Source organism: Larimichthys crocea, chromosome II (assembly GCF_000972845.2).
Source record: "Larimichthys crocea isolate SSNF chromosome II, L_crocea_2.0, whole genome shotgun sequence".
In the NCBI taxonomy this organism is placed as follows: Eukaryota; Metazoa; Chordata; class Actinopteri; family Sciaenidae; genus Larimichthys; species Larimichthys crocea.
Window position 1 is genome coordinate 13,775,605 of NC_040012.1, and position 12,406 is coordinate 13,788,010.

At 42.7% G+C, this 12,406-nt stretch overlaps 1 protein-coding gene across 1 annotated transcript; it reads right to left on the bottom strand.

The window, feature by feature from the left end:
* Positions 1-5,134: 5,134 nt before the first annotated feature.
* On the bottom strand, positions 5,135-12,131 carry LOC104918274 (serotransferrin). The gene is made up of 17 exons (XM_027288527.1): positions 11,975-12,131; positions 11,737-11,885; positions 11,132-11,234; positions 10,843-11,034; positions 10,138-10,267; positions 9,905-9,960; positions 9,082-9,245; positions 8,785-8,938; positions 8,528-8,691; positions 8,346-8,442; positions 8,230-8,250; positions 7,781-7,942; positions 7,440-7,590; positions 6,686-6,753; positions 6,407-6,588; positions 5,670-5,862; positions 5,135-5,561 (listed from the first exon to the last, which is right to left on the bottom strand). Exons 1-17 carry the CDS (start codon positions 12,012-12,014, stop codon positions 5,515-5,517), a joined length of 2,073 nt encoding a protein of 690 aa, XP_027144328.1. The 5' UTR covers positions 12,015-12,131; the 3' UTR covers positions 5,135-5,514.
* Positions 12,132-12,406: the final 275 nt, after the last annotated feature.

Genomic DNA, 12,406 nt, shown 5'->3' on the forward strand with positions numbered 1-12,406 from the left:
ACGCACCTTCTAGTCAAACTGCCTGATTGTGTTTCCCCTTCCCTTTCCCTCTGTATTTAGTCTCTGTGATCCCTTTGTTTGTCGCCAGTTCGTCTCGTCTAGTGCAGCAATCCAGCGTTTCTTTGACTTGTATTTCTAGTTTTTGATTGACCTGATTATTGACCATGTGCCTGTTTTTTGACCACGATTCTTGCCCGACGATTTTATACCTTTGCCTAGACATTATTGTACTACCAAATACTTGTCTAGTAAACTACCATTGTCTCAGAGTCTGCATCTCGAATCCTTCTGTGTGCCACCTGATAGTACGTCCGTGTTACGTGTATAGATTTGTGTGTGTGTGTGTGTGTGTCTCTTTCTCTCCTTCCTCCCTTTGTCCTTCAGGTGAAAAGGGGAGGATTGGCTGCCACCTGTGGGCTCCAGAAGAGCTGGGGATTGGCTCACCCTCGAGTCAGTCAGCCAATCAGAGACGGAGGACACCTTTTAAAAGCCTCTCTCTGTTGCTCTGGCTCTCTGTCTTTGCTCTCTGACTTGCTGTTGCTCTATGAAGGTTTGTGGTGGGGGATAGAGACTGGGGTACCCTATACATTCGTGCACTTAGAAAGTAATTGTTATCACACTAGGTTATGGGTTGTTGCCTCTGGTGTATTTTTATTCTTTTCAGATATTGTTGTAGATAAGATAGTCAGGCCTTTTGTTTGCTCCTTACTTGGAGGAGTGGAGTTATTTTGTGACCATTGGAAGTAATCAATCGGATCGAGTGGCTATGACATGTGGGGTTCCTCAGGGGTCAGTTCTTGGACCCCTTTTGTTCAGCCTATATATGCTGCCTTTGGGTCAAATTCTGGAGAATTCTAATGTCAACTATCATAGTTATGCAGATAGTTACACAGATATATCTTGCGCTGTCCCCAGATGACTGCAGTCCTATAGAGTCATTGTGTAACTGTCTAGAGCAAGTCAAAAATTGGATGAGCCAAAATTTTCTTCAATTAAATCAAGAAAAAACTGAGGTCATTGGTTTTGGCAATAAAGAGGGTTGCTGTCAGTAAACACCTTGAGTTACTGTCTCTAGAAACTAAAGACCAAGTCCGAAACCTTGGCGTGTTGATAGACTCAGATCTGACCTTCAACAGTCACATAAAATCAGTCACCAAAACAGCCTTCTACCAACTTAAGAACATATCCAGAGTTAGGGGCTTTATGTCCCAAGAAGATCAGGAGAAGCTGATCCATGCTTTCATCCCCAGTAGACTGTAATGGTCTTTTGACTGGACTCCCCCAAAAAACTATCAAACAGCTGCAGCTCATTCAGAACGCAGCAGCTCGAGTTTTGACCAGAACAAAGAGATCAGAGCACATCATCCCAGTTCTTAAGTCTTTACACTGGCTCCCAGAATAGATGTTAAAGTTCTGCTACTAGTTTACAAATCACGGAATGGTTTAGGCCCACAATACATAAACGACATGTTAGTAGAATATAGACCCAGTAGGGCTCTGAGATCTACTGACTCAGGTCAGATAGTGGAGCACAGAGTTCAAACCAGACACGGTGAAGCAGCATTTTAGCAGTTATGCTGCTCACAACTGGAACAAACTACCAGTAGGACTGAAATCAGCCCCAACTCTTAGCACTTTTAAATCCAGGTTAAAAACTTTTCTCTTTTCATGTGCCTATGGCTGAGCTCTTCTAAAGAATTTTTAATCATGATTTTAAATTACATTTTGATGTTTTATTAATTATTGGTTTTATTTTTTTAATTAAATTTCTCTTTTTTATTTTTATTTTTATTTCTATTGCTTGTCTTAATGTCTAATGTTTTTCCTTGCCTCTGTAAAGCACTATGAATTGCCTTGTGTACGAATTGTGCTATACAAATAAACTTGCCTTGCCTTGCCTTTTTCTTTTCTCACAGAGAAAGGTTGAGCTAGGCCCTATTTTTTTGTACTTTGGTTATTTTATTTGGCACAACCCCCACAGTCCCCCCCTCCCAAAGGGAAACGTAACACCCGGCACGAGTAGGTGCTAGCTAAAAGTTTGGTGAGCAACTCACCCTTTTGACAACTCACGTTCAACAGATGTCTCACGATGCCTCCCCAGGAGCCACAGGCGGGACTCCTGCACTGGTTTCAGCCTCCTCACCATTCTCGCCTGTGGCTGAGAGACCTTTGATGGTTCCGGTAACATCACAGATCCCCATTCAGCTCTCCTGACTGGAGAGATTCTCCAGGGACTCGGGACTGTTGGCCATTCCTCACCCAGTATGAGCTCTGATTAAGCCCAAGTTGCCTAACGTTATTTTCCATCTGTCTGGTAGAGCGGAGGCATGGGCTACAGAGGAGTGGAGCAGGAGATCTACGGTATGTGACACTTTACAACTCTTTACAAACACGTTACCAAGACTTTTCAACAGACCGGGTCAGGAGGCTGCCCATGCGTTGGTACACTTGAGACAGGGAAGAAGCAGTGTCGCTGATGACACAATTGAGTTCTGTACCATTGTCGCGCCACAGCGGATGGAACCAGCCGGCAGTGTATGATGCTTTCCTGCACGGACTATCTGCAATTCAGACGCACGCATCCCTGTTCTGCTTGCAGCGATCTCTGGCGTTCCTTCAAACATTGACTCTGTCTATCCCAATCTCTCTAAGGTTCCCCAGTGTTACCTAGACCTCAAGGAGTTGTTCAATAAGTCTCGTGCCACCTCTCTTCCCTCTCACAGACCTTATGATTGTGCCCCAGATCTCCTGCCCGGCACCTTCCCACCCAACGGAGATCTTTACTCTCTTTTTGCACCAGAACTACAGACCATGAATGATTACATTAGCACTTCTCTGAAAGCAGAAATCATCAGACCATCATCTTCCCCAGCTGGGGCTGGGTTCTTCTTCGTGGACAAGAGGGACGGCTTTCTTCGGCCCTACACTGACTACAAGGGTCTCAATGATATCCACTGCATTCAAACTGCTACAAGGCGCCAAAGTATTCACCAAGCTGGACTTGTGCAATGCCTATCATTTGGTGTGCATTAAGGTGTTAAAGCAGAGAAATGTCAGTTCCATGTACCCACAGTGTCATTTCTAGGATTCATCGTGTCTGAGGGGAGGATCCAAATGGACCCGGAGACTGTCAAGGCGGTCGCTGAATGGCCCATACCTAAGAACCGTAAGCAACGTTTCCTGGGATTCGCAAACTTCTACAAGAAGTTTGTGCAGAACTTCGGCACTGTAGCCGCTCCATGGCATAAGCTGACCTCCCCCAAGAACAGGTTTTCCCTGGCAGACCAGGCTTTCAAAAAGCTGAGACTGGCCTTCACTACGGCTTCAGTCCTTGTACTCCCAGATCCTCACTGGCAATTCGCTGTAGAGGTCGACACTTCTAACATCAGGGTGGGGGCCATCCTATCTCAGAGGCCAGTGAAAGACAATAAACTTCACCCGTGTGCTTTCCTCTTCCATAAAACTGTCTAGCTCAAAACAGAACTACGATGTTGGGGATCGGAAGCTGCTGGCCATGAAGGCTGCCATTAGAGGAGTGGAGACACTGGTTGGACGGAGCAGAGCAACCGTTCTTGGTCTGGACAGACCACAAGAGTCTTGAGTACATCCGCAGAGCCAGGAGACTCAACCCAAGACAAGCTAGGTGGAATTTATTTTTTACTCATTTAAATTTGTGACTTTTCATCCTGGCTCTAAAAATGCAAAACCTGATTCTTTGTCTCGAATTCATGATCCTGACACCTCACCTAAGACCCCTGAACCTATTCTATCCTCATGGTCTCGACAATTATTGTGTGTTGAGTATGCACACAACACCCTACCTTGTCTCCATTTGAATGTGTTTTTGGGTTTAAACTGCCTGTTTTCTGCCTCTGAGGGTGAGATCTGTGTGCCTTCTGCTGCGGCCCTAGTCTGGAGGTGCCGGCGCACCTGGCTTAACGCTCGTCGGACCCTGTTAAAGACATCCAGCAGTTACAAGAAGGCTGCTAACCACCATAGGACCCCAGCTCCCACCTACCGTTGCAGAGCAACAAGGGTGGGAGAGGGTGTGGCTATTCATCCGTGACTTTACCATTCGAGGGAATCCCCGTAAGTTGACACCCCTCTTTGTGGGACCTTTTCCAGTATCAAAGGTCATTAACCCTGTGGCTGTGAGGTTATGTCTTCACAGGTTGATGCACATCCACCCAACCTTCCATGTAAGCAAGGTCAAGCCTGTCAAGGAGAGTCAAGGAGAGTCCCCTTCCAGTTATCATATCTGTGTTCCTTTAAATTTCCAGCCCAGTTTTTATCCTTTCCTTCCTTTCTTGTGATTCCCTGCCTTCTTGTCTTAGCCTGCTGATGTATTATTGCTCTCTGGCCGATTAAAGATGGTTTGACTCTAATTATCTGGCTTGTGTGAGTGGATTTGAGTCTTTATCCCTGTGCCAGTTTCCTGAACCCTCACAATGACTGTGTCTTTGTCAATCTCTGCTGACACTTCAGTCAGCAGCATTACTGTAATGACACCTCTTGATAACACAGCGGGCAAGCCAATAACATCACTGTGCCGTACTCAGAGTGGATAAGCTTATCATCATTGATCGTTCTTCTGAAACCTGCAGAGCAAAGGGTTAACAAGGCATTATCGGTTGGACATTACACACAAGCACACTTTTAGTCTGGGGCTCTGTGTGGTGTGTTGAGCCTCACGTATGAGGGAAAAATCTGTTTTGTGATAAACATTTTAAGCAACTCCCTTTTCAGAAATGTGAAATGTGCAACTAGATAAAAGATAAGTGTTGCTGAGAGAGAAGGTTGTCTATTTTACACTTGACTAAGATATAAAAGTGGAGTATAACTGCAGGAATGACATAATGATCCACCAGTGACGATTCACCTTGATACATTTCCCTTTAAATACATCATAGGATGTATTATGTATGAAATTATAACTCTTAGAACAGGGGCAGCTTTTATAAAAACACATCTGGCTTGTTAATCGGGAAATACAAACACTGCTGGTCGGTGTTTTCTCAGTGACAGCAATGGTGACCTTCACCACACCTATGCAGTGGTGGAGGAAGTACTCAGATACTTTAGTACAAGTACCAATTGTAAAATTAGTTTAAACAAAAAAGGTTCTGCAGAAAAATGTTGTGTGATTTTTTTTATTTATTATATTACAATACTTTAATACCGATCAATCAATGTATAGGTAGCATTTACTTGTAGCTGGTGGAAGTGGAGCTAGTTAGGCATGTGTTAACAAAACATAACATTGATCCAATAATACAGGCAATGTAACATTATGTTTCAACAGCTACAGTAGGACATGACTGATGGTGGAATAGTTGAACTGTAGGATGTGGTTGGTGTGATATGTTGGTTACAACTTCTAAAAAAAAAAACAGGTCTACAGCAAGATCAGCAGGAAAATACACCAGGCAATTTTCGGGTCTAGTGTGGGAAGTGTGGCTAAGGTGCTCGAATCACTGAAGGCCAAATGAGGCACCACATCGTCCATCGTCGGCACTAGTTTTTTTGTTGGCAGGTGTGGAAAGTGCAAGATTTCTCCAGATCTGTTGGGAAGAGAAAAAGACAAATTATTTTATTTGTGGTGCAATTTTAAAGTGAATCTGTTGAATTACAGCCCTATTATTCTTGATATAAGCCACAGCAGTACAAACCTGGGGTGTTATCGCTGCACTGCCTGAGAGATTTCATGGCATTCATGTATTCTGTTCCCAAAAACTGGTCATAGGATGTTGCTTCTTGAATCTCCTGGAGACACTTGGTAGAGTCCTTGAAGAGGAGGTTCTTTCCTGAATCTGACTTGAACAGTTCAAATGAGGAATCACTGCCACCAGGACCAAACTTGGACTAAAAATAGAAAAACACAAGATTTAAAACAGACTTATTCATTTTTTGTTTGTTATTTAAACATGTATATCAATACACAGAAATTACACAAAAACACACAAATCAGTGTGACAACTGTAGCCAATATTCCACTGAAGTAGTTTCACAGAAATAGACGATAAACTAGAGAGGAAACAACTACACACAGAACTTGATTGAGTAGAAATTGTAGGCACAGCTTGTGTGAGAAAAACATTTTAGCATCACTGAAAAATAAAGCATCTGCTCCACTAAAAAAAACTTCAAACAATGTAAAGATGAACTGGACAATTCTGGTCTCGTGGACATTCCATATTAAAGAAAAATAAAACATTAAAGTGAAACATAAAATTTAAGCACATCAAATTGACAAAATCGCTCCTGCAAAAACACTAAACATCCTAAAAATCCAATAAAGCGAGACAAAAACTATCTTTTACACCTCTTACATTGACCCCTTAGTTAATGTAATGAAATATTTTGTAAAGCAAACAACCAAAAACAGACAAAAAAAATCCTCACTGACCTGCTGGTCCTGGAGAATACGGACCACCTCGCTGTGGAGATTTGGACGAGTCACCACTGCGTGTGCGGGCACGGCACCGAGGTTGCAAGAGGCGTAATCGGTGATTGGCACTGGACCCTTACCGGGGCAGATCAGCTCGTAGTCAGCAGCATGCACAGCGCTAGCCCATGATGGACCGTTGCCTTTGACAAAAAGAGGTGGCATGGAAGAATGTTTTAATTTAGCGGGAGACAACACCAATGTTGTAGAGATGAAAACAGGTCAATGTCCGTCTCTTACCATCACTGTTTTCTGGGACAATTGTGTGTTTGATGAAGGCGACATCGCCGGCACCCTCCACAAGACATCTGTAATGATATGCAATTCATAAACTTGAGCAATATGAAGATGAAGTTTCAGGGGGCTCTGGTGGGCTAATTCAAGGAATAGTTTGATATTTTTAGATACGTTCATTAAATTTGTTGCTGATGACAAGATTGATACCACCCTCATGTCTGCGTGTTAAGTACAGAGCTGGTGTATTTATGTTCTCAGGGTGCTAAGTTCCTAATACTCCTAACCAAAACCTACTCCTAGCTCTGGGAATATATGAACCTGTGAACATTGGAGGGACCCTAAACTGGGAGCCCAGTTAGCTTAGCATAAAAAATGAAGTTGGGGAAACAGCTAATGAGCTGGTTCACTCAAAGATACGCCAATTAGCAGCCCTGAATATTACTAATTAATATGTTTCTCCTTTGTTCAAGCCATAGCAGACTTGTTAAATTAAAAGGGAAGTTAAATGCTGTAACTCTTTCTTGGTGCTTGGTGCTGAGAGGATGTCTAAATTGTTTGCCAAACTTGCTGTTACGGTCTTTGTGTGAATCTACCTCCTGCTTCAAGCTGCGTACAGACATGAGGGTGGTATCGATCTCCTTTTCCAGTTCTCAGGAAGAAAACAAATGTGCGTATTTCACAAAATGTCAAACTATTCCTTTAACATAAATGCACATAAACATTTTAGATAGAGAACAATTGCACTGTTGCATCCTACCTAAAGGCTCCAGCGTAGCCGTAGTACTGCTCATCAGCACTGGCTTTGCACTTGGATTCATCTCCCACAGCTTTTCCACTGCCGGCACACTGAGTACAGAATGGAGAGTTGGGATCTGATCCGGGGGCACAGCCAGCACTGAAGAACTTAGCTGAGAAGGAAGACGAGGAGGAGGAGAAGACATGGTCAGCAAGATGTGTTGGTGTTACACTCAGAGGTGTGGTAAAGGCAATCACGTCTTCAACAGCACAGAAGTTGTAAGTAGTTGTGTTGGCCGTACACAGCACAGAACTACAAACACTTTGCAGTTGTAGTTAGTATCATATAAAATGAACACTTACTGAAGTCACAGTCATTAGTCTGTTTGTGGATGTGGCCCATGGGCATGTTCCAGCCGGCTGTTCTGCCAAAGCCTGTGTGGCAGGACTTCTTGCCCTTCAGGGTTTCCCAGGTCACCCCTGAACCCTTCTTTACCACAGCGACGGCATAGTAAGAGGAGGCGGCTACAAGAGTGGAAGAACAGAAGGAGATGGATCAGAAAACTATCAGATAATTATTAGTTCTAGTTAATTTAATTTAACAGTTAACTTCAGAGCAGGGTGATACACAGATATGTGACTCGATGGGTTTCCTGAAAAGAACTATGTAACCAATTACATTTCTTTTTGCTTTTTTTTCTATGTCATTTTAGGAAATGATGAACATGTAAAAAGATAGTGACATCAATATTTTAACACTGAGTCTGTATCATTAAAATTAGAAGAAGCAGAAATACTGTAGTGGCCATTACCTCCAGAGGTGCCGCACAGCCCTGTGGAGAGAGACAGAGATGCAAATATTACTCGTATAGAAAAGGTAGAATACAGCACAGGATTGTAATGTGATGTTTTTTGTGCTACCTCATACCTTGATCATACTGCTCCACCATAACAGGAACCAAACCGCATTTCCCAGCAGTGTACACCTGTCCTCCATCCACTGCCATCGCGTCAGCCTCTTTACGCTGCAGGAAAATTGAGACAACAGATAATCAGAGAGACAAACGCAGCACAACAGCACAAAAAAAAGAGGTATATTCAGTGTTTTACCATAATCTTCTTCAGGCAATCGTCAACTGTGGGGGCATTCTGGCATTCAATGTCGGTGCCGTCATCAGTCACAGCGCTGATGCTCCATGTGTCACACTTGGCCGTCTCAGCGTGGCCCACAGCACACCATTTAATGGCACTGGATGTAGCGGCTGGGGTTTGCTCTAGAATGCAACGTAAAACATAACAATGAACCAGTGTCTGTTGTCTAATAAATGCATTTCTCTGATGGTTTTATCTGCTTATGTTTACTGTACCTCTCTTCAGAGAACTGATAATGCCCATGTATTCAGCACCCAAATACAGGAAGGAATCAGTTTGTGGTGGCACCCTCACCAACCTCTGTGTTGAGTCCTTGAACATCAGATTTTTGCCAGATGGATAGCCCTCTGAGGAGAAAAGGTTAAAGCCCTGAAAAGTAAGCAAATGTTATGTAAGTTACATGTTTTAATGAATCCTTCAAAATTATGAATCACTATACTGCTTCATCATCTCTATCAGACAATCAACTTCACTACTGACTCTTTGTGCAGTATAAATATCAAGTTTTATACCTGCACTGAATTGAGGCTTGTCCAGATTAATTCCTCCAGCTGTTCGTCCTTGCGGGTGACAACAGCATGAGCTGGTACTCTGGCCAGGTGGCAGGTTTTATAGCTGTCGATAGATGCTCTGGTGTTATCCTTGCACAGCAGCTCGTACTTGTCCTTTTCGGCAGCTGAAAGTGGACCACAACAGTGATTTCTTTCTTCCAGTCTTCCAGTTCTAAAGAAATGTCTTATCCATCCTCTCAGAACTGTATTTTGTTAAGCCGATGTTTATGGTTTAGCAAAGCAGCATTTTGTTCATATAGACATATTGGGAAACATATCGGAAATCAGTAAATCTGTGGTTAAACACAATGGACATGAAATGGACACAAAAACAATCAAAAGCGAAGGATAACTGCTGTAGCAAAGGATACCAATTACTTGACATCGACAACAAATAATTAGTGATTGACAAAATGGATTTTAAGGTGAATTTGTATAATAAAAACTGGAGCTGGTTTGCCTCTCCTATCTCCTCTAAACTGTTTGTCTTTCTGCTGAAAGCGTTCCTAATCATCAAGGGGTCATTTCATGCAAATTATAAGGAGCTACAGAAAAAGTTACATAATATTCAGGTTGTGATGTAGATGCCATGATACATGGCAACGATGCTGTTGTTTGTGTGAATTAAATTTATTTAATTCAATTTATTTAATATTAGTTTGAATAAAAAAAAAACAAAAGGAAGATTTTGGCATTTATTGAAATAAACTACCGGCCAGCTTGCATGGCTGCTGAGTTTGAGTAATTCAATACATGTTAGAATAGATGATCACGTGACACTCACCAGGTACGGTGAGATGCTTCACGAAAGCCACTTGTCCAGCATCCTCCACCAGACACCTATTACCAATCCACAGACACATCAGCGTTACAGGTTTGTTTGTTATCAGCAGTGTAGTGGTAAAAATGTTGCAGGATTACAGACTGAGCTGTGACAGGTCATCATGTTAGGGAGGAAGAGGAAATGTAGATGTGAAGAGGTTGGTAGAGGACAGTAAAAGAAAGGCTGATACTGACTGGAAGGCTCCGTCGTAGTCATAGTAAGGCTCCTTGTGGGACCTGGAACAGTCTCCTTTGCACAGCTGACACAGTTTGCTGCCTGCTGCTGCCCCCGGGGCACAGCTGGCCTGGAAGTAATTGGCCACCGCTGCAAAACAAAAAGCAGGTTAAGTTACAGTTGGGCAAATATGATTACCCCCCCTAATGTTGGGCCTTGGTCTTGGTCTCTCTCTGACATGCTAAATGTGTGCCTCCTGTGCTTTTGTTTGTTTGACCTCAACTTCGGGTCTTAATACAAATGCCCCCCCCCCTGCCCTTTGTTACCTACCCCACAGTACCTTCCTTTACCTTTTGTTCCCTACCCTTTTACATATTCTTTGATCACGATTGTCTTTCTGTATAAAAGTGCTCCATTTCATTTGCTCGGGGTCAACTCACTGGCTCAAGTACGTTCTGTGACTGTCAGTTCACAAGCGTGCCGGCATGCTTTTTAATAAACACACACCACCACAGCACCTCAACAGGCTTTCTTTCGTGGAATTTCTTCGACAATGGTAAATATGAAGATTAGCTTAGCATCAGAGGAGAAACAACTAGTCTGGCTCTGTCCAAAGGTAATAAAACCTGCATGGCATCACCTCTGAACTCGGAATATAAGTATTTAAATGTCACATTGTTTTTACAACTTATAATATAATAGAGCATGTTAATCAGTGAACTCGCCTTCGTCCACAGGGCTGTCTTCAATGCCTGACCACTGGAGCAGATTCATGGACAGCAGCGTTCCTATGGGAATGTTCCAGCCTGCAGACTTCCCCAACCCAGTGTGGCATGTTTTCTTCCCCTGGAGGTCTTTGATGCCAAATCCAGTGCCCTTCTTCACCACAGCAACAGCGTAGTAACAGGTGTCCGAAGCTGGGTTGTATACACAAGAAGTTAGAATGTGTAGCTGATTTAAAATGTTCAGCATCCTCGATTTCATCAGTAAAGACAGCTGATTAAGTAAACATACCGCTGCCGTAGTCCTCAGCAATAATGGGATGCAGGTCGTAGTTGTTCAGTCCAGCAGTGTAGATGTCTCCTCCATCCAAAGTGATGGCATCTGCTTCACCAGCCTGATGAAATAAAACACAAACATAATGTTTGATCTCTTCTACAGATCAAAAATATATGCAGTATTTACAGATTGTTCTGTCAATATTAGGGTAGTTTTGATGCAACAGCTATAGTTACTTTGCTTAAAATGATTTTTATTCAAAGCGCACTTATGTTCTGGTATTAAATTACTTAAATTAATTAAACCACAGGCATTATAAATGACAATATATAAATGTAACCTATCATTTCTTCTTTTTTAATCCTTCAAGCATATTTTGCTGGACATATTTGATAATACTTGTGCTTATGCAGCCAGGACGAGCACTACTTGTAATAAATAAATACATATCTTTACACTGAGCTATTTATAGACTACTTATACCTAATTAAATGATCTGAAACTTTTTCCACCACTGGTTCAATCATAATTAAAAACAAAACTGCAATATGCATTGATTGTCGATGTTTTAAAAGGTGAAAGATTAAATCAAACATGAAGATATTTCTTTTATAAATCACCTTGATTGCGATGATGCAGTCGAGGGTGTTGTCTTTCTTCACGCAGGCGAATGCAGGAGCTTTGGCTTTGAGGGCCAAACATTTCTGATATTCTTGGTCCGATTTTAGGCACCATTTCACCGTGTTAGCGGGGGCCGCGGACACGGCGGCTGCAAGTGCAGATGGACAAGTGAGAAATGCAGTTGTACGTTTAATATTTAGAGATATTAAGTATATAATAAATGATCAAAGTGCTTACCGAGGCATCCAACAAACGCCACTAGGAGGAGAGTCTTCATGCTGGACGGCGGGGTCTCCAGGTCAGCAGAGCTGCGTGTCCGAGCGCTCCACGGGCTTTTATAGCAAGCCTCTGTGACACATAGTTTACTCAGGTTTCCTAATGTGTGGGTGCGTGCGCGTGCGTGGGCGCGTGCACCGGTGTACTTTTGAGGTGGTACAGCGGGAGATGGCAGAGAAACAGAGAGATTGCATATCCGAAATGTCCACATAATGGAAATTCACAGACACTCTTTTGAAACTACCATTGTTTGCACTAATCTGGAGTCATCCTGGAAAACAGGCCAGAGACTAACATGACAGGATTCATCAAAAAACAAAAGGTAATTCATAAGCACAGGATATATTTGTCATGTCCATGTGCTTTGTGTTTTATTCTCTGCTTCTGGACCGC